Raw genomic sequence first — 25,991 nt, 5'->3', positions numbered from 1 at the left:
AAAGAAAGAAATACTGGGGACTGAATCCACTGTTTGTCTTTTATTATTATTTATTTAAAATGCAAGAAAAGGTAGTGTTTTTTTTTTTTATTCTCAAGGGTTCCTTATGTAATAAATCAAACTAATTGTGATGTTTGAAGCCTAGAAAGAATGATCTGTCATTTTAAAGTCAGACTAACGTGGGAGCGACGTTGACCGGGTGTGAAAGTCCCAAACTGAGCGGATCCCTGTGCGCCTATATGCGCTTTATTACGGTACCGCCTTGTGTTGATAGTGTGCAGTGACCAAGCGAGCGCTCCATACAGCCAGATTTCAGCGCCTCGAGTTTATATTTATTGTTTACATAAGTATTTTGTACTTTATTTTTTAATTATACCTCATGACGGAAATATTTTCAACGCTTTTTGGCCAAAGCGAAGCTCAGGGTCCTCAAGGGCCGGGGGCTCTGGGCTTTGGTCCGGGAAAACCGCCGCCGCCGCTACCGCAGACTCAAGCTCCAGTGCCGCCTCAGATCCCACCACAGCCCGGGGATGAAGGGCCTGCAGCTCGGAAGCCGGGAGTCATGAATGAGCCTTTCTATTTATTGCGAGAACTGCCTGGTAAATAAAACCCCTGTTATACTATATATGGATAAAGTCTAAGATGCACACTTCTGCTTTAATTGTAAGTAAACACTAAGAATAGAGATTTTTACTGTTAGCTGGCTAAAAGTAACCAAGCAAACAATGAAAGCTATGGCTGAACTGTGTGTCCATTAACTTGCTGTTTGTATGTGTGTTTTTATTTTCCAGCTGGAAACGATTTAACTGGAAACACAAACTTGATAACACACTACAATCTGGAGCATGCATACAATAAGTTTTGTGGCAAGAAGGTGAAGGAGAAGCTGAGTAACTTCCTACCAGAATTACCAGGTGATCCTCTGGCTTGGCTGGATTTGGAGGAGATGATTTTGCAGACACCCAACTTTTCTGTGAAGGCTTGAACCTGCACTAGATGGCTAGTGGCTGTAAGGATGTGGTGGCATTCAGCTACAGGAGCATTAGTGAGGTCAGGTACTGATGTTGGGTACTAAGTTCTAGATTACCGCCCATCAATCCAGAGAACGCAGATCTACATGTACATTTACATTTACGGCATTTAGCAGACGCTCTTATCCAGAGCGACTTACAAGGTAACTCATATTACAGAGGAGGGTCAGTGTAGTGTTAGGAGTCTTGCCCAAGGACTCTTGTTGGTGTAGCGCAGCGTAGTCACCCAGACCGGGAATCGAACCCCAGTCTCCCACATGGTGTGGTAGCTCACTGGCAGGTAGTGGTGTTACCTGTTGCGCCACACCAACCATCTACAGCTCCACAACCCATTAATATTAATATGAGATAAAGACAACCCGAGTAAACACGCGATGTAGCTTTTAAATGATCATTTCAGTTATTGAAGATTTTGAAGAGATTTATTCAAAATATAGATCACCCATGTGAAAAAGCAATTGCCTCCCTAAACCTAAAAACTGGTTGTGCCACCCTTGACAGTGACTACAGCAATCAAACGTTTGAGATAACGTTTGGGGTAATGAGTCTTTGAGAGAAATGAGAAATTCTGGCCTTGTTGTAGTTTGGCTATATTGGAGGGTTTAAGGTCTTGCCACAGCATCTCAATGGGAGGACTTTTATTTGAACCATTCACAGCTGGACTTGCTTTTGTGCTTTGGACTTGATACTTGATACTTTTGGATATATAGCTATATTAGAACACACAAAACACCCTGCAAAACATGCAATTCTCTTTATGCAGGTATGATAGACTGCCCAGGCGTGCAGGATGGCAGTTCTCTTCGCTCTCTAATAGAGAAGCCTCCAGTCTGTGGAAACTCCTTCAGCCCGCTGACTGGCGCACTACTGACTGGCTTCAGACTACACACTGGACCGGTACGCACCTTCACCAGGCAGCTTCATGGCTTCTTGGCTCATCTATATAAAATAATCAGAGACATACAGATGAATCTCTTATGTTAAATGTGTGTCTTCTAGCTTCCAGAGCAGTACAGACTCATGCACATTCAGCCTCCAAAGAAGAAGAGCAAACACAAACACAGACATCATCGACCTCAGGACCCCATACCTCCAGGTAACACACACGCTATACCAGTGGTCACCATCCGTGCTCCTGAAGATCTGCTGTGCTGCAGACTTTAGCTCCACCATATCCGTTTATTACTTTCATCAAAAGTGGTTGATTCACTTAAATCTGATGTATTAGATTTGTAATGGAGGTGAAGCCTGCAGGATGGTAGATCTCCAGACGTTTTGGTGACCACTCCACTACACTTATTGCATCTTCAGCCTTTGTAATGTCATGTATTGACTGTTTTTAAGTATACACACTTTCACACACTGGCTAAACACTGTGGTATTCTGTAAGCAGAGACGCCGTCAGACACTGACCCCAAGAAGAAGAAGAAAAAGAGGGATGACGATCCTGATCGCAAGAAGAAAAAGAAGGACAAGAAGAAGAAAAAAGTGGGTAGAGTGACTTAGTTAGGCTTTCAGAGATTGAGGTGGAACTGTTGTCTGTGAAAATAGAAGAGCAGTTCATGAGAATTACAGCTGGTGTCAGTATTGTGCTTCACATTACCATACTATGCAGCTGTACGTCAAGAATGTTCCACTTTATAATAACATACAGTACTACACCAAGGTTTTCGGCCCCTAATCACATTATTTAAACTCTCAGCACTAAGGTAGAGTTTCTTCTGTAGAAGCTCCAGAACTCATCAGAACAGATCAGGGTAAACGTAAATCAAGTAAAAGGGAGCAAGAGTTTCTCATTCTGAAGAAAGTAGGTGAGATCTTCAGAGCTACTCTGAAGAACAGAGCTTGGTTCCAGGTTTCTTCTGGACGCCCTTATCCAGCACAGCGTGGATGTGTTCAATTCCATCACCAGTTCACCTGATTTACCATCATTTACCATACCAGGTGTTGGATGAGAACTCTAAATATTTCTATTTATACTATAATACTTTGCTGATGTTTTAATGAACACAGTGATGTAAAACCACAACTTTGTGTATGAATGATGATTGTTTTTATTATTAGGCAAATAATCGCTTAATAAAATGCACACACACATACATATATATAATGTATGTGTTTGTGTGTGCATTTGCCCATCTGTATCAGCAATGAGTGCAGCTTAAAGTAGCTGAAGGCATTCATTAGAAGGGGTGTCCAAAAACTTATAAAATATATAGTATGACTGTAAAGCTGTTGAAGCTCTGGCCAACAGGCGGAGCTGTGCACTCACTGCTCAACCTCAAATCTTGCCTATGAGAACCGTTGTTGGCTCATATGTTTGTTGCTCATATGCTTTTTTAGTATTGGGTCACTATTAATGCATTTGAGAGGAGGAGAGCATTATTTGTGTAATTGTTATGCAGATTGAGGTACATTAGGGAGTGTCGATAATTAGAATTGTTGCCTTTAAAATTGCAGCTCATTTTGATGTGATGTGACAGGATCATGTAGGGCAGGTTTGGGGCAGTTCATCTACATCATGACCAAACAAATCAATCGGATTTCGTCATTTTAGATAGATATCAAACTTTTAAGATATCTGAAGGAAATAAATATGATTAAATTGGCAAAAAATTGGATAAAACAGATATGAATGTCTGTGGTTGTTCAAAATGCCCGTTATAGGTATAGCCTGAATTAGGGACAGAAATATTGTTGATTTATTATTAATAATTGTTCCAGAGTCTGTTTATTAGTTTTGACCACTGTGTAATTAAATGCAGCGGTGGCGAGGGACTGAGACACTGAAGCACTAATGCAAACATCTGTCTTCCTGTCTTTTCTTTCACAGAATCGACACAGTCCTGACCACCCTGGTATTACTGGCTCTCAACCCAACAGTAACAGTCTGAGATAGAGGGGCAGGTGTGTGTGAGTGTGAGTGAGATGGATGGATGGATGGATGGATGGATGTCTGGGGTGTGTGTGAGTGAGTGTGATTTGTGGCTGATATTAATTGAATCTGGTTGTCACAGATAAGCTGTATTTCCACTTCTATTTTCTCCTCATGATTCAGAATGACTCAAATAAATTTTGTTATTCTACTGCCTCCCCCTGCCTGTCTTTGGAAAGAAATTCAGTGAATGAATAAATGAATGAATACAGACTGCTACAAAAAACAACAGTGAAACACTAGGGGGTGCTATTGCCTTCTGACATCCCAGAGACTCCCAAATGACACTTGGTACTTTTTTTTTTTTACTAGACACTCCAGTTTGTCTCCTAAATAAGATTTTACAGAGATGTTATCTTGAATATTCTCTTTAAAATCTAAGCAGCTCTAAACATGTGGATTTAGCCAACTTTGTACATACATTTATATATATATAATAATTATATATATACATACACACACACACACACACACACACACAGAGTGAGCACACATGCAGCCACTGCTGCAGATACCCAGGCTCAGCAAGCTGTAACCCTCAACCCTGCCATTAATAGTCCGGAGCTCCAACCGCCAAGTCACCACTGCCCACTACACACATAGTTTATAATGTGTCCCTCTGTATTTCTTGCAGCAGTTTGTGTTGGTCATCCTCTAGTCTTTCATCAGTACACTGCTGTGGGCTGGATATTTCTGGTTGGTGGACTATTCTCAGTCCAGCAGTGACGCTAAGGTGTTTAAACACTCCAGCAGCACTGCTGTCTGAATCACTCATCCCAGCGCAACACACACTACTGACACACCACCACCATGTCTGTAGCGCTGAGAATGACCCACCACCCAAATAGTACCTGCTCTGTGGTTGTCAGTCCTGTGGGGTCCTGAGCATTGAAGAACATGGTGAAAGGATGCTAACAAAGCATACAGAGAAACAGATGGATACAGTCTGGGATTATAGACCTGCAAAGTGCTCCTGTAGGAGACGTGGAGCTGATATAACGTATGATAGCATTAACAACCACATGGAGAGGAACTGGGTGCTTTTTGTGTGCATGTCTTTTATTTGGAGATTGATATCACACTCTCTAAAGCTACATTTCTGACATGGCTTTGTGATCTTCACAGCAAGGTTAATCACCTCAACAACCTGTGCCAGCAGTGATGTGCGTTCAGTGACAAAAAAAAGAAGAATATAAATGGATATATATAGAGATGTAAGCAAGGCACTGGTTCCACACCAACACACGTTAAAGTAACAGAATGCAGGCTGAAGTTTGGCTATGACAACAAAGTGCTCTGAGCGGTTAGCGTGTCTTTGTGTGACATGTCACTTCTACCCCTGACCACTGAAAAATTATTTGACCACTGGTGACATCGCATACGCCTTCGAAGCGAGCTTAGGTAAACAGCATGAGTAAATAAAGCCAGAGCAGCACAAGTTTCAAGCTTAAAAATGTAAGAATAACAAAATAGTACAATGGAATTGATACAAGCAACAAGTAGAGGAAAAACACACACGGTCCCTCCCAATGACTATGCAGGTAAAAAGTACAAAAGAAAAAAAAGAAACATCATTGGTAAAGATAGAGTGACAGACATCTGCTTTGGGTATTTGCATATTTTTAAAATACAAGAAATAAAAGTACAGTTGATATCTTTCTCAGCGTCTTTGGTGTTATTGAAATGATTGCATTGACGTTTTCTAAGATAATATGGACCAAAAGACAAACAAATTTACAATGCATACCTAGACACACACTTTAGTGAGTAAAAACACACACAGGACATCGACAAACTGCCCGAATGGGTCAGTGTGAGAGACAATGACTGGCTGAGGTAGCTTGTCTACAGTCAAGTGAAGTTCCTTTGGGTTTGTGTGCATCAGGACAGCTGTGCTTCACAGTTTTGTGTTTTGATTGTTTGTTTGCGTGCTTTCACACACTTTTCTCAAGCTCTGTGACGATCACAGCCTGACCATTAGCTTCTGATGTGGTCATTAGTGCTTAATCATTAGCTACAGCTGCAGGGAAAACACAAAACTGTGCTGGTGGACTACAGCACTGCAGGAGGAGAACACTGTATAGGGGGAGGGGAATACCATCGTTTCAGCCACTACTAAAAACAACCCTAAAGAATAAATACAAGATAAAAAAGAAGTTATCATTGCATTACATAACAACTATTCGTAACACCTCGCTAAAAGCAAAAAGAACTGCGTTCAAGTTGTGTGACATTAAAAAAAAAGTCCTGCTATGAAATTTCATGGCTTCAATGAAACAATTCAGCACCAACATGTGAAGCTACTGACAAGGTAATGCAACACTGACTACTGACACAATGTGCACAAGTCCTCGCCAACAGCCCAGTCCCCATGTTGGGAGCCGATTTGCAGTTTTTGTGGAAAATAAAAATTCAGAAGGAAAAAAAAGAAGTCCTATGAGCTTTCCTCTTTGGATCTAGGCCTCCTGCGGGACATGGCCGTTGCTGTGGTGATTAATGCCATTAGCTTCTAATTGGTTGAGAGCCTGACCCTCTAACGCAGTCTGGCCAGTCGCCTTGTCTCGGGCTTCCTTCTCTTGCATCAGGTGTCTGCGGTGGTAGAACAGGTAGCCAGGCAACAAGAAGCCAGCAAATGAGAAGATCAGGAGCCCCACGTTGATCTGATGGGTGGAAAAGATCAACATGTTACTCATCAGTTTATCGTCACTTACAATGATCAGCCACAACATTAAAAACTACCTGTGCAATACTGTGCAAGTCCCCTTCGTGCTGCCAGAACAGCTCTGACCAGTTGAGACATGGACTTCACATGCACAAGTCATTGCTAGTATTAACTTTCCAGCAGTTTGAGCTACAGTAGCACTTTTGGTGGACAGTCTAGCCTCCAGTGAGCCTTAGGAGCCAATGAGCCTGTTGCTGGTTCCCCGGTTCCTACCACTTTTGGTAGGTACTGACCACTGCATACTGGGAACCACCCCAGAAGACCTGCCTGATGTTCTGATCCTGTTGTCTAGCAATTACGGCTCAGATTCCTTCTTTTCAGATTTCCTTCTTTTAACATGTCAGCTTCAAGAACTGGCTTTTCACTTGCTGAATAATATATCCACCCCTTGACAGGAGCCACTGGAACCAGATAATCAATATCAGTCCACTTCACATAAGTAGTTTTAATGTTATGGCTGATCAATGCACACTACACAATCTTAAGTCTGATTCTGACAGATTTTGATAATCATAAGCACTCTTCCAGATCAGCAGCTCAACTGTTGGCAACCAATGGTGAAGATGATTCTGCGGTGGGAAAGGGGGACAAGGCCATCTTTAGCCTTCTGATCTAGCCCCTCAGAGATTGGACACCTTCCAAAATGTATGTATTTATGTATCAGAAATGTGCACAAGTGCTTTAAAGACCCTGGTAGCACAATCTGATGTTTATTATTTAATTTTTTTAATGCTAAACTTGGGTGTTAACTGAAGCGTTCAGCAATATTTTAATACAAAACACAAAATATAAAAATATGATACGTTTCTCAAACTTTAGCAAAATGCACTCTTCTAACTGCTCTGAGAACAGTCTGGGCGTGATCTTTATATTCTAATGAATGTATGTGACTGACAGGCACACAAAATCAAAAGGTTTTGATGTCTGTGATCGAGTAACCAGCCCATACATAGACACACATCATCATGACACTACGGGAAGGCCTAACTCTGCCCCCTGGCAATGGAGCTGCACACCTAAGGTATATCCCCCTGCTCTCTTTGAATCTCTCTCGCAGCCCTACGCTTACTCACACTCTGCCCACATGGTGAGGACCAGCCCGGCTAAACCCCCGGCTTTCTTTCACAGCGCCTCGAAGCCGGGGGGTTTAGCCGGGCTTCTCCTCACGATGAAGCAGAGTTCTTGATCCACACAACTTTGAATCCGCCTTCTGAGTGAATTTACTGAAGCTGTCCTCAGTGAAATGCTCGCTAGAAACATATGCTGCTCGTGTTGAAGACGATGCCACTGTGTAATGATGACATACCAACTATGTACAAAGCTAGTTAGCTAGATAGCTTACTAAGTAAGCTTTAGTGCACCAAGAGACAGCTGAGCCATGTTAGCCATGCCAGTGGTCTGGGTTAAGCTGAGGTAGGCCTGAACCACATACAGGACTGCCCATTCTACATGGAGGGCAGAGCAATACTGGTGAAATCCAGCAGACATTATTTAGACGCTGGGGCAATATTCATAAGACATGTTTTGTACGTTTAGACTGGGGACCCTAAGCAGCCAGATTAGCCTAATTAGAAAGGCACTCGTGTACACAGCTCTTTCTTTCAAGCACGGCAGTTGTTGCATTGGCGGATGTTTGGAAATAGAGGCGATGGCTGGCTGCACACGTGTCGGGGGACCTTCACCCTCCCAGTGTTAGGAGCATAACGTGATGGGGGGGAGAATATGTATGGGTTGGGTAATTGGGTGATCCATAATAGATTTTTGCCTGCATGTGGGGATCACCATTTTTTGAATTTTCTGTTGCCAGATCTGAACTAAATGTGTATGTGTGTATGTGTGTGTGTTTGTGTGTATGTCTTACCCAGTATACATCTCCCTTCAGAGGTCCCAACATTGCGATAAACAGAGGCTGCTGCAGCAGAGCAAACACAGCACTGATCAGAGACTGCAGTCCCGTCAGAGTGCCAAAGTGGTTAGAGGGGTATCTAGAATAAGAGAGGCAGAAAGAGAGAGGGTGAGGTTATTTATTTATTTTACTTCATTCTAGCACCATATTTGGGAGTGATGCATGTCTGGTACATTTCAGATCTGCTGACCAAAAGGAACGCATATAATCAGTCTTAAATATGATGCAAATATCATGAGGATATTTGGGTGGGGAGTGGGACTTAAGCTAAGCTAAAATAGTACACTGAAAATGTATATAAAATATAGTATAATTACTAAAGTGTGTGTGTGTGTGTGTGTGTGTACTTACACAGCAGCATACAGGCCTCCACAGCAGGAGTGGATGAATCCTCGGACCATAGTGTGCAAGATAAATGTCAGAATCTAGAAAACGATACAAGCCTAAAGTCAGTAAACTGAGCAAGAAACACAGTAAAGCTTTAAACCTGTACACAAGAGTGAATCACTGTGAGATCTTCCAAAGTTCATTCTACATCAAGCAAGTGGACACCCATTGCCGACTCAGATGTGCAAATGCACATACACAGCATGTCTAGTTCCTGTAGAGAAGTACTGGCAATATAAATTAGGTGAGTCTTCCTAGAGTTGCAAAATTGTAAGGAATGTAAAAACTTACAACAGCTGAGTTTACTGAAACAGACCATGCTTTTAAAAACTGCACAAAGCCAAACACTGTTATCTGTACTCTACAGAGCAGCTAACATCTAATTACACAACCTGAAAATAAGTCATCAGTGTGTGGTGTTGGGTACAGTGGGTCTCGTTACCTGCAGAGGCAGGTTGTCGATGAGTGAGGTGATGCCAAACAGGACAAGCAGCAGGTTGGTCAAAATGAAGGCTCTCATGGCGTTCGTCAGTTTCTGGATCTTTCGGTCACGCTTCGGTTTGGAGGCAGAACTGCTGCTGCAGGAGATAATGAGAGTCTTCAGGATGTGGCGCTCATTACATGTTTGACTCTAAATGTTGAACTTTAACACTACACTGTTTAAAAAAGGGTCAAAGACCTTGTTGGATGCTTATATGGTGAAGTGTTCATTAAATTTGTGAAAGACCTTTTGTAGATCTATATAAAACCTGTTAAAATGGGTTCTACCAGTGGATCATACCTCAAGCCACACTCTACTACTATCTAGTAATATGTAGCAACATACACTGAAGTGCCACTTCTGTAAGTACATCTACACTCACTGGCAATTATTTTAAAAGGTACGACCACCATACACTCTAAGAAATAAAGGTGCTACCTTTATTTTTAAAGGGTTCTTTGAGCAAAGCCAAAGAACAGCCTTTCCGGTTACATAAAGAACCACTTTGATGAAAGAGACACATATATAGTGTGTGTGAATGATCTTTTAAGGTTTAAAGAAGTGGATGTAATGGCTCTTCATTAATTTAAAGGTTCATCTTCATCTCTTACAAAAATGGTTCTTTATAGAACCAGAATTGTTCTTCATCGCTTAAAGAACCTTTTCTAGAACCTTTATGTTTAACAGTAAATAGATGTAGTTTGTAGGTTTACAGTGACTGACTTTAACCCATCTTCAGTTTATCAGTTTGTCCAGGAAAGACTTTCTACTAGATTTCGGAGGAGCATTGCTGTGAGGATTTGATTGCATTCAGTGACAAGAGCATTAGTGAGGTCAGGATGTTGGATGATCACCAACCCACCTCATCCCCAACTCCCCAGAGAACACAGTTCCAGTGCTTCACAGCTTGAGCCTGGGGGGCTTTATACCCCTCTATCCTACCCTAGGCAGGGTGCCAATAAGCTCATGTATATCTGTACTATTAGCAGTACTTCTCTACAATGACTAAACAGACTGTGTGTGTGCATCTACACATCCGGGACAGTGGTTGTTGCAACTTAAAGTAGCTGAATGCATCCATTAGAAAGGACGTCCACAAACATTTCAAAATATAGTGTATGTAGAAGGTGTTTCTGATAAAATGGACAGTGGATGTACCTAATGAACAGTCATAACTCAAACTACAGTATGATTTGTGAGTGTGTGTGTTCTGTATGTGCGTTTGTGTATGTCTTACGTTTGGTCTACGTTTGCAGGACCTGTCTCCTCCTCGCACTCTTTTATTTTCCAGTCCATGATGTAGCCAATCAGGGGGCAGGTGACCAGGCACAGGAGCTGCAGTGTGCCAAAGATGGACGCGTAGAAGTTCACTGGAGAAACACATGCAAATTAGTACGTTTACCACACGTTCACATAGATTATGCTATGAAAACATGTGCAAGTTAATGTCCAAATACTTTTGGAACTGTCGAGATGAACACACACACACACTATTTCTCCTAAAGATGCACAGATCTAAAAGCATTACTGTGTCACACAAGAGTGATGTAACTTTTAATATCCCTCACCTGTGTTTTCAACATCAAGATCTGCAACTGCAAAAGAGCAAAGAACCACATGAACCCAACAGAGACAGAAAACAGATTTAATGGCTGTGTGTTTCTATTTTTTCACACACTTTTATACAGACACAAACGTAGGAGTCAGTGTGGAAATATGGGTATTTGTCGAGGCTGGTCGTGTGTATGTGTGAGTGTGTCTGTGTAGGGCACTCACGGTGAGAGCCATGTGTGACCAAGAACTCCAACATTTTGTTCATGGCGCCCATGAAGAAGATGATACGCAGTTGAGACATTCCCATGGTAACCAGACTCCAGAGGAAAATTGGGGAAAACACAGAGCGCCGAAATGGAACGGAGTCTGTGTGTGAGAGAGAGAGAGAGAGAGAGTGAGGTATATGTCATGGTCTGTTTCTCAGAAGGAGAGAACATACCCTCACTGGTTCAGTTCACAGAGGTATATTACCTATTATGCACAAGCGAGCTCCAAGACATCTCTACATCACAGCAACTTGTCAGTGCACGTGTGTGTGCCTGGTCAAATATTTGGAGTGGTATTCCAGTTTGGAATTACAGAACTACAAAGTGCTCCTATATGGTCAGGAGAGCTAATAAAAATGGCAATGACAATGAGCGTAAAAACAAGTGTAGAGGTGGTGTTAATGTTATGGCTGGGCTGACTGGTGCATGTTCCATGATGCCTGTATTGCTCTCACAAGCTTCTGACAAGGCAGTGTGTGTACTTCTGTGGGCAGACAGTCTGAGGCTTACACCTACTAAAAGACTAGCAAACGCTTCTGCAGTGCATACTTCCACACGGCATTGGTCGTTTTTTTTTTTTTTTTAGCTCCCAATATATGAACGGCTTAGGATAAAATCATGACAGCTCTCACAATATCGCCTCTCGCAGAGAACTTCAACTGGTTTTAACCGTCCACGTTGCTTGCAGCACTACTATCAGCATGATGGAAAGCAAAATACAAGTGGTTAGCAATGGTCATCCTGGCTCAAGTCTATTTCGGCTGCCTTCCCCGCGGTTAACCAGGCATCTGTTCAACCTCGAACATTGAAATTATTCCGAATGCACCCTCTCTGAGCTCCAATGCACCAGACATTTTGGGAAAAGGTCTGACATGCTAATGTCCAGCCCCCACTGGGAATGTCATTTTGTAAAATCATATCAATATTCGTCTGCCGCTGCGTGCATGGGGATTTCTGCATTTATTTGACTCTTAAGCGAATGCTGTTGGCCGTTATATGGAACCCTGAAGGAGCGAGCTGAAAATGAAAAGTACCCAATAACGTTTGGAATTCAGACATTATTAAGCCAGGTTTAAGTACCAGGTCTGCCTTTTCTGTCCCCCCAAGAAATTCCACATAAAACAGAGATGAGGCCGACTTTAAACAGTTATGTCATTGTCTCAGTCGCTGAGGAACTTCATTAGATTAGATGAACTCAGTGGCCCTCTGACCCATATGGCATGACTCCCCCTATGCTTGTCCTTGTGCTATAGAGACCTAATCTAACTTTCATTAACATATAGCCATAACCCGGGATTCCCACCTGGGATTATCAACACTGGACGCTTGTACCCCAGTCCTTTGTTCACGTCTGAGCTTACTTACACCGCCCGTCTCTGGGTCTATAAAAATCTACAAGGCAAAAGCTTCCTCTCACAACTGCAAGCAAAGGCTCAGTTTGTCATTAGGCAACGCAATGGTGGTGTCTTTGACGCTGCGGGTAACTCACGTGATGTGTTCTGGGTAGCATCGGTCAGTTTGTCAGTCGAGTAGTTCACCTGCTCTTCCATTTTCTCTCCTGAGGTCAGAGTGTGCTTTTGAGACTCAGTACCTGGGCTCATCTTCTGCCTGAAAGAGAGAGTGAAGGATTAAAAATGCAGCTTTCTATGTTCTACTGATTCAAACTCCAACAAGCAGATGAAGATGAAGCTGATTAGAGAAGGCTTGTGAAGCTTCATGCTCACAAAGAAAGGTACCGCAAAAATGGTCAGTACCTTTCTGTATTCATCCAAGATTGACCATGACTGGTGTGGTGTCCAACATGTGTTTCTTAAGTTTCTTAAGTTGCACTAAAACAAAAAGCTGTCATATAGAATAAAGTCTATGTTGGCCAAAATATTCTGACCATTTCAGATCATTAAAAAGTATGAAGTCACTGTTCAGAAATATGTTTGTTTTGAGCGACTTCATTGGAAGGACACTAATAAAACTGACTGAAACAAACTCCCTATTATTACCACTGATTTCAAAAGCAACTCTGGAAAAGGAGCAGGTGTCCACAACCTTTTTTTTGTGAATGTGTGAGTTTCGCAAATGATCTCTGAGTGCCTACAACATCAATCATCTGCATACCTTGGGCGTCACCTGGGTGGTGGCAAAATTCCTATAAATATTTCTATTTCTCTCCTCCCTTTAGGAGAAACCCTTTTAGAGTGGCACAGAATTCACAAGACAGACTTCAACGTGATAAAAGCGTTTACACTGACATCTCTTCCATCTCCTCTGGTGTGGGGAAGGACTCCACTGGCCAGTTCAGGAAGCAGTTGAAGAAGACCAGAACAGCCAGGCCAGCCCAGACCCACATGATCACAGTGAACGACACACCAGCATCATATATCAGCTAAATGAGGAAAGAAAGAGAAAGTGTGAGAGAGTGTGTACAAATGCTGATTGCATACTCTTAACTGATACCACATTGGTATTAATACACTATATGGACAAAAGTATTGGGACACACCTCTTAATTACTAATTTCAGGTGTTTTATTCAGTGTCATTGCCACAGTAGTGTAACATCAAGCCCCCTAGCCATACAGTCTGCCTTTCCACACATTAATGCAAGAATGGGTGGTCCTAAAGTGCTCACTGAACTCCAGCGTGGTTCTGTAATAGAAGCCACCGCTGCATCCAATCCAAATCAGTTCATGAAATTTCCTTCCTTTTAGATCTTCCACCATCAGCTGTGAGTGATTTAATGGTGGTTATGGACCACGTAAAGCTACAGAGCGGGGTCAGGGCAGAGTGCTGTCTCCAACGCTCTACTGACTCAATAACTGCACAGCTCCAGACCGGCTGTTAGAGCTGCAAAGGGGGACCGACTCCATATTAATGCCTTTAGGGTTTAGGATGGGATGTCATACATGCTCTTGTAGGTGTCCCAATACTTTTGCATGAAGCGGATTGTTGCATTGAAGATCTATAGACCTTAAAGAATGTAATGAGTCCTCTTTAATTGGATATGATGCATGTCAAAATATTGGGATACATATTGGTAAGATGCCCAAGTATTGTGATATAATGTTTTTGTCATATCGGCAACAATGAAAACCAATTATGCAAATACATATTTATATAAATTTATATACAAACAGCCAAGCAAGTCATAGCTTTAATGCTGCTCCATGAATCCTAATATGAACTATGTTAACCGCTCTAATTTCTGATGCAACAGTTACGAGACTTTACCGCATTACAGGAACTGGCTTTCTGGTGCTTGTCAGAGCACATTCTCTTCCCCACACTGCATTCCTTTTTAATGATTATATGGTTTCTGTTTGGCTGTCATGCCAATACACTGCACTGTTCTATGCCAATTGATGTCATAGAACTGTTTTCCTCAACTCCATTCCTGGGGTCCCACTGCCCTATGCAGTCTCTCTTCCCCAAGCACATCCTGATGTATCTGATCTAAGTCGGTGTGAGACCTGTTGGCCTTCAGTAATATCAAGTATCGAAGGTACCAGGGACTACTTCATGCAGGGTTAACCCTGGTATAGATGCTTATATTGCAGAGTCCAGACAACAACGTCCCCTCACATCATTCCCATACCTTAACTCCAGGGAAGGTGACAGCAGATGATGCGTACGATCCAATCATCAGCGACATCACTGTAGAACTGAGACTGCCAAACATGTTGGGCAACTGCAGTAGAGAGAATAGGGAAAGCATAAATATTAGAATTGAGTACACTCAATATACTCTTGTAGGGTTCTAGATAGCAAAAGGGCATATTCTGTTATTAGATCTGCCATTTTCATAAGATCAAGAGAACTCCATCATAGAGATATACCTAACAATAATAGTCCAAAGAAGATTAAGAACCGAGGCAATAGAAAATATGAAAAACTGACCATCAGCAGCTGTAACACAATTAGTACCACACACAAGAAAAGAACAATTTTTGGAATTGTAAAGAACCATTCTAGCAGTTATTTGAGCTATCCTTTATTAAAGAACCCTAGAAGAACGTCCTCTTTCAAGACTAGGAGGGATGACTTTGTTTTGCACGGTTTAAGGTGCCCTCCGGTTTTCCTTGAGATTCCGCTGGAGTCTAACCGAGCCGTGTTAAGTTTGCGCTGGCGTTTCTTTTCTGCAGAAATCGCACAAGCATGCAGAAGCTTCAGGCGGCTGTGTCAAATAACAACAAGGTGACAAACTAGCGACAAGAGGGTGTGAACGGGTTCCTCCTGGTCTCTGTGGATAAAGCCTCCGACACACGCGGTTCTAGGAAATGGAGTATTCTCACATTCCTCCGTGGTTCAAGCAAACATACACATGGGCTCAGGAATGTGACAGAACTACACGTGGCGTTCCTACAGCTTTTACTCATGCTCCTGTTCATTGATGCTTAAACATGTGACAGTTCCAGCTAATATCTGATTTAGATTTGTTTTATAACGTCGGTCATCTGTGGAAACGACTGTCCGTGATCACAACAGGCCAGTATGGACACAGCTGGTGAGGATTCTGGTCTTGATTTTGGACACCAAACTGACTTGTCATGTGCTGGCATGTGCTGCATGAGTTATGTGGAGCTACGTGCTCTGACTGATTACTGACCATCAAGTTCAAATCTAATAGAAAATAAAATGCAGTATATATAAAATAATAGTAAGCTACAGGCTGTTAAACTGGGATTTTACCAAACCAACTCACAAGCACACCACGAGTACAAGCACAAGCATGTTTACTTTCTCCAGTAAAAGTAGGCTTCTTTGTGGTGTTCTCATTACTTGCCACGTGGTACCTTTCTCAACCTGCCACAACGCCCCCACCACACCCCACAGTAATTTTGGCTAAAATTCAAAGATACCTTTATTTATTACGCTTACTGAGTTTAAAGACCATCATCCAAAAATCTTGTTTTGAGGCCCCTACATCTACACTCAGGCCAGTCTAAAAGCATTGGCCATCCTTTGTGCTCTACTCATTCTGTACTGGTGCACAGAGCTAGGACTCCGTTGTTACTTACAATGTCACTAAAACTTTTACAGCAGATCATGAAAGCTAATCTGTGCAATTTTATACGAAATCGTTTTCCACCCACCTTCTAATAATAATTCTCCATTCCACCTTAAACAGTGCACAGTTGCAATGTGTTTATGTGAACAGCAGAATGTGGCTGCTGCATTATTTAAGGTGGAACAGAAAGCAGACTTCAGTTTCACTGTAAACGAGCAGCAGGTGAAGAGTGTCTTAGTTCATCCGTCAGAAGAGGAGGATCTAAACTCTTCACTCTTCCAGAAAATGTTGGTCTATTTTTGCTGTTTTTGTCCTTGCTGCCAAAGACACCCAGTTTGGTTTTAGTTGTGTAACAACACAGATATTATAATCCATTAGATCCATTAAAGATAATTACGCCTGGTTAGAAACGAATCTATTGTGGGATGTTTTGTTCTTTTAGCAGAACCACGCTGCTTTCGTTGGTACTGAACAGCGCGTTCAGAATTAGAAGGAGGCGAATGCACACATGCTATAGGAAAACAAATCATAGCTCATTCAGTTTTGGTCAGGGCTCACTTATAAAAGATGGCACGATACCACTTTTTTCATGTCTGATACCGGTGTACCGATATTGCAACCCAGAGTATCTGCTGGTACTGATAGCAATCCGATACAATCTTTAACCCTCTCTTAATCCTTATACTCCTAGGACAACTTTCCGTGATTTTTGGATAATTTGATGGAACTTTATTTGCCTACAAAATGTCTTATTATGGTCAGGAGACTCTTAACTCTGTCTGGATTTGAGATGTAACTATCACAGTGAGTTTGGCCAGTATCAGTCCGATCGGCTCGGCACACCCCTAAGCCACTCGGCCACTGCTGCTGAAAAACAAAATCCTAGAAGAAAACCACTGCATCCCCATTAAGAACACTGCTTTTTTTAGGGTGTTTTTTGGGAGAACAATTTATAAAAAAAAAATAAACATCTTAAGAAAATTGTATGTTTAGAAGTTAAGAAAAAAATTCTTCCTTAACACACTTCAGTGAATTTGGCCGCTGATGTTCCTCTCACAAGACACTCATTAAGTGTGGATACAGTATCTTCCACACACACACACACACACACACACACACACACACACACACACACACACACACACACACTTCCTTAATCAAACACACACACACACACACACACACACACACACACACACACACACTTCCTTAATCAAACACACACACACACCAGAGGTCACTGAGGGTGTTTCCTGGAGTCAACCCAAAAGCCAAACAAAGTCCTTACAGTCCAGCCTACACACTCAAGATGGAGGTTAAGTAGGACCGTAGGCACAAGCAAAACATGTATGTGATGCTCTTCGCTTTACAGAAACTTACTTTTTGAGTTTGTGACAAAGGGTGGGAGAGGACATTTGCGAGGGTGAGTGTGTGTGTATGAGAAAAGGTGTGTAAGGTCATGCCCTTTAACAACAAAACAAGATGGTGCAATTCTCTCCATGCTGGTAATAACCCATATGGGAGAGAGAGCGGGCGAGAGAGAGAGGTGTTATGTGTACGGTTTCTCAGAAGGACTGGACACATTGTCACAAGACTAGAGGGGTCAGCTGTGTTCAGTGCACCATGTGTCCCGCGTGTTTTTCCAGCAATCAGGCATATGGGGCGTGTGGGGGGCGTGTGTGCATGCATTCATGAGATGTAAGGTGTGTGTGTGTGTGTGTGTATGTGTGTGTGTGTATTTAACTGTCAGCAGTCCATAAATCTATTCATTCTCTTTAATACCTGGTGAGCTTTTCCGTAACAGACAAACAGGCTTCTTCACGCTTCACTGCGGCAACTAATAAACAAGACTGTGAGTGTGTGTAATGTGTTAGTGTGTATATTGTAAAAACAATACAGTCCAATCTGTGTGTGTGTGGGTATTTTAGGTGTAGGAAGGAAAGAGTGGTTGTGGGGGAGGCGTGCATGCATTTCTACCTGTGATTGGTGGAAACAATTTCCTCTGCTTAGTCATCTGTGCCCATTCTAATACACACCCTCTCTTCTTGCCATGACACACTCTCATAATCACATACCTCATGAACTGAACTGAACTGAACACACACGTGTTAAGTCTGCAAATAACCACGGCACAACAAAGCACCCCCCCCCCACTGCTGTTCCTCCCTTCCAGTTTCCTACCGTGAGAGAAGTGAAGGTCAAACAGATTCCTCCGAACCCGTTGAGTGACAGAGCGAGAAAGATGAGGGCAGAGAGGACTGGAGAGACGGAAAAAGGGACACAGGGGAATGATTAGACGCAGTGTAGTGCTGCAAACTGTTTCAGATAATTAGATCAGACTAAAGGAATATTCGGAATAAACAGGACTGATGCAGTCAATCAACCAGGACATATCTGGACTCTGAATGGTTTGATAGTTTGATTAAAAAGTCAGCCATGCTGTGTCCCACAGATTTGTCGTGCATTTAGAGAGGCTAGACTGGTGACAGTCCAAGTCCAGCGTTTGTTGGCAATGCATCTCCCGTTCTAAACTAAAGAACCCAGATTTAGTCAATAAACATCCACTGCATCCGGGGTCAATGTTAAAGCATGTTCATGTGATTATATGCTGAACTATTCCAAAAATAACCTTCTAAATGCGATTAAAGAAGCATTCCTTAATTACAAATATGTAATTACTATAAATATTAGGCGTGTAAAAATACAACACCTCATACACATGGCTCTTTTAATTGAATACACATAGGAATAGGCTTTGAGCAAAGTAAATCATTTTACTATAAATACTGATTATATTAGCATTTCCAGACCACCTTTCTTCTAAGAAAATCACTTTTTTTTTACCAAAGAATTTAATACAGGGATTAAAAAGCACATGCCTCATAAGCTAGCTCATATGTTAGCTCAGGGCTTATATATTATTAGCTTGTGGCTAGTGTATTATTATACAATATTAAGTGTATAATGTTTTAGCTGTTTTTAAAGTGTCATATCCAACCACAAATAATTTTGTGAATCATTACACTAAACAAACAAAAAAAAAACATAAAATGCATAATTCATACAACAAATGCTACAAAACATGCGAATGCAAATACAATCAACATTAGTCGATGCTTCTTAAACATACAAATGGTTATTATATACCACTTATACTTTATATTTAATAAACATGCTGCGCTTATGTGTTTGTATATGTAAATGACTTAATGTCAGTCAGCAAATACACATAAATATGTAATAACCCATGAGCACATTATATGTAACTGATTCCGTATATATATATATATATATATATATATATATATATATATATATATATATATATATATATATATATACATACATACACACACACTCTCATCAATAAGATATAAGTGTACTGTACTGTAGAGACTCCAGACGCAGGGAAACATAAATACAGTAAAAAAGGAACAAGAGTTTCTCATTCTGAAGAAAGTAGTTGAGATCTTGTGAGCTAGACTGAATCAGCTCACCTGATTTAACCTGATTTAATCTTCATTTGTGTGCATTTTTCTCTGGCTTACCTTCAGGCTTGTATGCGGACACAGACATCATTGCACAGGAACACGCAAAACATGCACTAGAAAGAGGGAGAGAGACAACGAGAGAGGAGGGGGTTAATGACCAAACCTTGATTTTGAACCAAGCTGGATTTAACTGCAACACAGTTCTGCTACACATGTTGCTCATTTGCACTAAGATTATTCGCACAGCTGTACAGATGTTCATTTTCTGTAAATGCTTAGATCATCTGTAACCATCTGTACAAGAAGTTGTATTTACTCAGGCTACATGTGGATATATAGTATTCCTACCTGTTGAAGTACAGATGTTTACATCTCTCTTAGCTCCCTCCTCTCTTTATTACTTTTATTACTTATTATACTTTACCGTATTTGTTTACTGTACTTTTCGCTTGTGTTAACATGTACAATTCCTTGTATGTGTAACATACTTAGCGAAATGAAGAGATTCTGATGCATGCTTAATTAAATAATTATAAAAAATGTTTTTGTAATCCTGTTAGGCCTGAGAGGCCTGTTTTATATATGATAAATGTTTCATGATAAATAATCTACAGTGCTGTGTTATTGTTAATGTGACGATGAAACTGGTCAACTCATCCCACACTGGACCAAAAGAATGAAACAGGACATGCATGTGCATAAATGGTACAAGATAAACAGATGACTGGAGTATAGTACAGATATGTGAAGAACCTTATCAGCCACACATCCATAGACACACCCTCCCAGACTGACCCCATTCATTCTAGTAAGACGGTGAAGCGCTGCTCTGCAAAGCACTTACAGCTACAGTCAAAGGAGGAGGGCCTTTCTAAATGCACTGCTTCAGGGCTGTCTGGGGCTCCCTGTGAAGTTTTACCCCAGACAGCAACATGGCCCCATCCCACCCCCCACTTTGGGCAACCAGCTGAACCAGTTTTAGGGTCGTTAAGCTCAGCATCCTTCTCGAACCCCCACCAGGGATTCCAGTTTGGGTGGTTTCAGGGAGACTCTGGTTCCTCAACTGTTTCTTTGATCTGCTGTGATGTTCCCAACAGTCCCACCAGCTCTCTTCACCTTCCTCCTTCTTCTATTGTCAAATCTGAAGAAATTCACACATTCTTCAAAAAACAGAATGTGAGGAATGTAGCTGGAGGTCTGAGACATGGTGCCAAAAGGCAGAAAATAACCCAACTCAGGGACTACAGGGACTACAGGTCAACAGCCTTGATATCTGTGATCAAGAACATTTTTAAACATGTGGTGTTTGTTACAAACCTCATCCTACAGGACAAGCGGCTTAGTCAAGGATGCAGTAAAGCTGTGCCTTTCTCAAGGTCCCATCCATCTGGATGTTGACTACTGTCAAGGTACTGCTATCACAAGGCTAAACATCATTCTGTCCAAGCTATCAAAGTACCACAATATTATGTTTGCAATACTGTATCAATCCTCAAAAACACAGAATGTTTGGAGGAATGTGCGAATTTCTTCAGTTTTGATAATAAAGGAAGAAGGTAAAGAGGGCTGGTGGGACTGTGGTGAACATCACAGATCAGAGAAGAAACAGTGGAGGAACATGAGTCTCATTGAAACTTTTTATTACTATTAACAATAAATTAGTAACTGCAGCTTAAACCTAGATTGTGTGAGCTGAACCCAGATGGGAAAGATGGTCTTTGTTTTGGCTCCTAAATAGACTGTGTATGTGGTGTGTTTTGAATGGGTTGAAATGAATGGAAATGATCAGTGCTAGTGACTACACATGCTAAGTTACTGGCTGCGATTACTAGCTAAAATTATTGGCTATAATGCAAACACTAGGTTGGTAATTATGGGCACTTCAATGCAATATCACAAAATAGACTGATGTATCTACACCTCTAATAATAATGATGATAATAATGATGATAATAATAATATTCATAATAATCACCATCATCACATTTTCTATTCAACAGCATGAATACAGCAGTTTCCTTATGTCTCCTTTTTGAAAAAAAAAAGGCAATACATGCCGGCTCACCTGCCTAAACGTTTATGGCTCCAAGACTCTGTACTGTCCTTTCTCCCCATTACTGTTCTCACTATACAGTGGAACGACTGCTGTTCCAATGACCCATCAGTCAAACTGCTAAAGTTTGCAGATGACACAACCACAGTGGGCCTCATCTCCAACAATGATGAATCTGTCTATATGACAGATGAGGTCTGTCTTATGTGATGGTCATTAAGCTTCCTAGGTGGGACTGACCCAGTACCCTGAACTGGGACAGAAGCGTTTCCATTATGGAGAAAACCTCAGCAGCGGCTGTTTTTCTTGTACCGGCTGAGGAAGCTCACTCCGGACCCATTTCTCCATTGCTATTATTGACTGTGCCCGCAATGCTTTCACCTCCTCTGCTGTTGGTATGTCACTCCACCAGCGTAGTATGTGCACGTGTGTGAAATCATGTGTGTACCTCCCAGCGAGACGCAGGGGCCTGGGGCCGTATCGGTCCATAAGGATGCCGAGTGGCAGCGTTGCGGCACTGAGCAAGAAGGAGCCGATTGTAAAGCCCAGGTTCAGCATCTCTTCCTGCTCCACGCAGCTCAGCCAGCCTTCTGAAGCATTAGAGTGACTAGTGTGAACCACTGCCGTCTCGTTTTCTACAACAAAGAGAGAAAATAAAAAAAGAGGGAAAGAGAGTGAGTCAGCAGTGCCAAAAGAAAGAACTGATCAGTTTATAGTTTATTAATGACTTGGATTACTCAGGTTTCTCATGACCCTCTGGGTCTGGTTTCAAGATTTTCCACTTGAGTTTGCCCTGATTGGCTGTGTTTCTGTCTGTGTCTCCATTATCCTCAATACATGAGGTCATGCTCTGCATGTTTTCGTGTTTTTAACCATCCCTTCTGTTTTTTAAATGTTATATTTTACCTACAGCATGTCTGGCCTTTCTGCTATGGTAACCCGCAGCCAGGGCTTCAGGTTTCTAGGCCAACATACCCGTGCAGAGGTGCGAGTAGAAGCCCTCATTCTTCAGCATGATGAGCAGAGATCCCCAGCCGAGCAGAACTGCAGAAAACCCCAGATTCTCCAGCACAGCCGTGCAGGCCATCCACCATCGCCTCCGGAACGCCTGGGAGAGTGAGGGAGCCATCCCCCTGTCAGAGAGAGAGCGACAGATCAGACAAAAGTCAGTAAATGTGCCACACACAGGATACAAATCTGAAATAGGAAGTGCTTTCGTATTGCTCTCACTCCTCGTTCTATATCAGGACACTGAGTAGCAATCTGTGATCTAACTGAGTGTCAAATAACTGCAGAATTGTTAGAAATGCAAAATCAGCAGCATAACTGACCACTGACATGCTCTATTTTTCAGAGAGCACAACTCTGTACAATGTGGTTCATTGTCCTTGCAAACGTGACACTTGCGATTGCTAAAAAAACACACAAATCCAGTTGACTCTCCTTTTGCAACACTAAACTTGAGTTCTAAAAAAAAAAAACTCTCGAGTATTAAAAAAGCTTTCGTTGGAGTAACTGTCTCTACTGCCCAGGGAAGAAGGCTTTCTACTAGACTGTGGAGGAGCATTGCTGTGAACACAACAGCGTTAGTGAGGTCAGGATGCTGGATGATCGGCCCACTACCTCATCCCCAACTCCCCATCTCATCCCAGGTACTGGATAGAGCACCATTCATCATTGCAGAGAACACAGTTCCACTGCTCTACAGCTCAATGCTGGGGGTCCTTATTCCCCTTCTAGCCCACACCTGGCATTGGTTGTTGTGCCAATAGGTTCATGTTTCTCTGCTATTCTATTGGCAATACTTTTGTACTGGGTCTAGACAAGATGTGTGTGTGTGTGTGTGCATTTGCACATCTGTATCAGCAATGGGTGCTTTAAGTAGCTAAAAGCATTAATTCGAAGGGGTGTCCACAAAACTTGACATATTGTGTGTGAAAGTGTGTTGCACATAATGACATTTCAGACAACCGCAGATTCACTTGTAATACCTTAATAATAAAACATCAAATCATATGAAATGCCAGGGTAAATCCCATTGATATTACAGATCAAAATATATAAAAGAAATCACAGTTTCTTTTCCTATACAATACTATATATAGACTATAAATAGGTCATATGTATGTCTTGTGTTATATTATATATATTATAACCTTTTACCTAAAAGCAAGAAATGTTTATTACATTTTTCTTTGGTATAATTTGTTTGCATATATGTATTATATAAAATATCCCCCCAGTTTTAGTACTTTTTAATTCCTACCCACTAGCTAGGACACCCCTATCACACAATGCTGCCACTGCTGGGAGGATGAGCACCATGTGCACCAATCTTTTTAAACTGTCACTAATGCAAAGTCATTGGACAGCTGAACTCGCTTGAAGGAGAACACTAAATGCCAGTTCTGCTGCATCAGCTAACAGATGCCCGCACAGGCTAGCACTGCACTGACTGATGGGAAAGAGGGAGGGCCACCCAGAGAGAATGAGGGACTACCAGCCACGGATGGCTGTGGCATTTCTGGTGATCAAACCAGGGTCAGCGCTTAGACGGCCACTCAGGAGCCGTTAAATGGTGTTTTTACAATAGTGTCATTGTTGCGAAGCACTGAAAGCTATTGCAGTACTAATAGCGTCCCCTGTGGAGAATCTTCAGCCTGCTAAACACACGTAAGTGACAGAGTTACAAACCAGTTGCTATTTTAGAGGTACAAGGTTTAATTCCTTTAGGTTTAATTACATCTACTAGTACATTATATATAATAAACAACATGTTTATAACGAAGCCAGAACTTTTGCATGTTTACTGTTTTTGGCACTTAAATTAAATAAAGCTACTAAACTGTAATTCTGCTTTAAAGTGTGTAGAATTGTGAAGGATGCAAACAGGGGTGCCAAAACTGTATACACACACACATTATCACACCAGAGAAAGCGGCGGGGGGGGGGGGCTTAAGAAAAAAAGTTAACAAAATAATGAGCTGAGTGGAAGCGTCTTTTTTCCTTCTGAGTGAAAGTGAGGTCAAGAGCAGAGTGTGTGGGTCACTCGTCCAGTTTGTCTGTGTGTCATTGTGTTTAATGTGATTAGATGCACCCCACTAGGCTGCTTTTTCCTCAACTGCCTGGCTTATGAGGGGATTTCTATTGTAACTCACACTGCCTATTAGCATACGTCCTGCCCGCGCGCACACACACACACACACACACTTTCCCTCAGTCCATTTCATTTCCTCTCAATTTTAGATTCTGTGTAAAAAAAAAAGAAGAAGAAGAAGAAGAAGAACATTCCACATTTAAGTGGATCATAAGGCGTCCACTTGTGCGCATCTGGGTCCGGCTATGGCCGATGGCAATTACTTTGCTGTCATCGGGTTTGGATGCTCAGAGTGTGTGACGATTCCGTATGTGAGATGTGGCAGCATTATCCCAGAATATTTAGCAAAGCATGCTGACACCTCTATACATTAACCCTCTGAGCCTTGTTTGTCAAACCATATTTAATATTTTTTTGCCTTCAAACAACAAAAGTTAGATATTCGTTTCCTATTAGTTACCGAATTATTTATAGCAATTGCTGAATCATTTAGTCGATACTGAGTAGTTTATATCAGTTAATGAATCATTTCTTTCATAGTGAATCATTTAGTTAATACTCAGTAGTTTATAGCAGTTAATTAATCGTTTATAGTGATTACTGAATCATTTAGCCAATACTCAGTGGTTTATATCAGTTAATGAATCGTTTATGACAGTTACTGAATCATTCTTTCATACTGAATCATTTAGTCGATACTCAGTAGTTTATAGCAGTTAATGAATTGTTAATAGTGATTACTGAATCATTTAGCAAATACTCAGTGGTTTATATCAGTTAATGAATCATTTATGACAGTTACTGAATCATTCTTTCATACTGAATCATTTAGTCGATACTCAGTAGTTTATAGCAGTTAATGAATTGTTAATAGTGATTACTGAATCATTTAGCCAATACTCAGTGGTTTATATCAGTTAATGAATCATTTATGACAGTTTCTGAATCATTTATTCAATTCTCAGTAGTTTATAGCAGTTAATGATTTGTTAATGGCAGTTAATGAATCATTTATAGCAGTTCTTTTTTTGTAGTTACTGAACCATTTGGTCACTATTCAGTCATTT

At 41.5% G+C, this 25,991-nt stretch overlaps 2 protein-coding genes across 3 annotated transcripts; one reads left to right on the top strand and one right to left on the bottom strand.

The window, feature by feature from the left end:
* Nucleotides 1–266: 266 nt before the first annotated feature.
* med19a (mediator complex subunit 19a) lies at nucleotides 267–4,111 on the top strand. Of its 2 annotated transcripts, none has more exons than XM_072662960.1 (6): nucleotides 267–599; nucleotides 792–914; nucleotides 1,795–1,928; nucleotides 2,031–2,127; nucleotides 2,425–2,519; nucleotides 3,865–4,111. In XM_072662960.1, exons 1-6 carry the CDS (start codon nucleotides 380–382, stop codon nucleotides 3,928–3,930), a joined length of 735 nt encoding a protein of 244 aa, XP_072519061.1. In that variant the 5' UTR covers nucleotides 267–379; the 3' UTR covers nucleotides 3,931–4,111. The 2 variants fall into 2 exon arrangements, with proteins under 2 accessions (XP_072519061.1, XP_072519060.1); XM_072662959.1 differs by having other exon boundaries at nucleotides 2,422–2,519.
* Nucleotides 4,112–6,352: 2,241 nt separating this feature from the next.
* Nucleotides 6,353–22,956, bottom strand: slc43a1a (solute carrier family 43 member 1a). Its single transcript, XM_072662958.1, has 14 exons — nucleotides 22,803–22,956; nucleotides 22,276–22,462; nucleotides 19,832–19,887; nucleotides 18,465–18,541; nucleotides 14,871–14,963; nucleotides 13,529–13,662; nucleotides 12,772–12,890; nucleotides 11,239–11,382; nucleotides 11,031–11,057; nucleotides 10,700–10,832; nucleotides 9,424–9,559; nucleotides 8,946–9,019; nucleotides 8,550–8,673; nucleotides 6,353–6,626 (listed from the first exon to the last, which is right to left on the bottom strand). Exons 1-14 carry the CDS (start codon nucleotides 22,954–22,956, stop codon nucleotides 6,423–6,425), a joined length of 1,662 nt encoding a protein of 553 aa, XP_072519059.1. The 3' UTR covers nucleotides 6,353–6,422.
* Nucleotides 22,957–25,991: the final 3,035 nt, after the last annotated feature.

Source organism: Salminus brasiliensis, chromosome 19 (assembly GCF_030463535.1).
Source record: "Salminus brasiliensis chromosome 19, fSalBra1.hap2, whole genome shotgun sequence".
Classification (NCBI taxonomy): Eukaryota; Metazoa; Chordata; class Actinopteri; order Characiformes; family Bryconidae; genus Salminus; species Salminus brasiliensis.
Note: the sequence above shows the minus strand (reverse complement) of the source record. Positions and strands in the feature narration are given on the sequence as shown.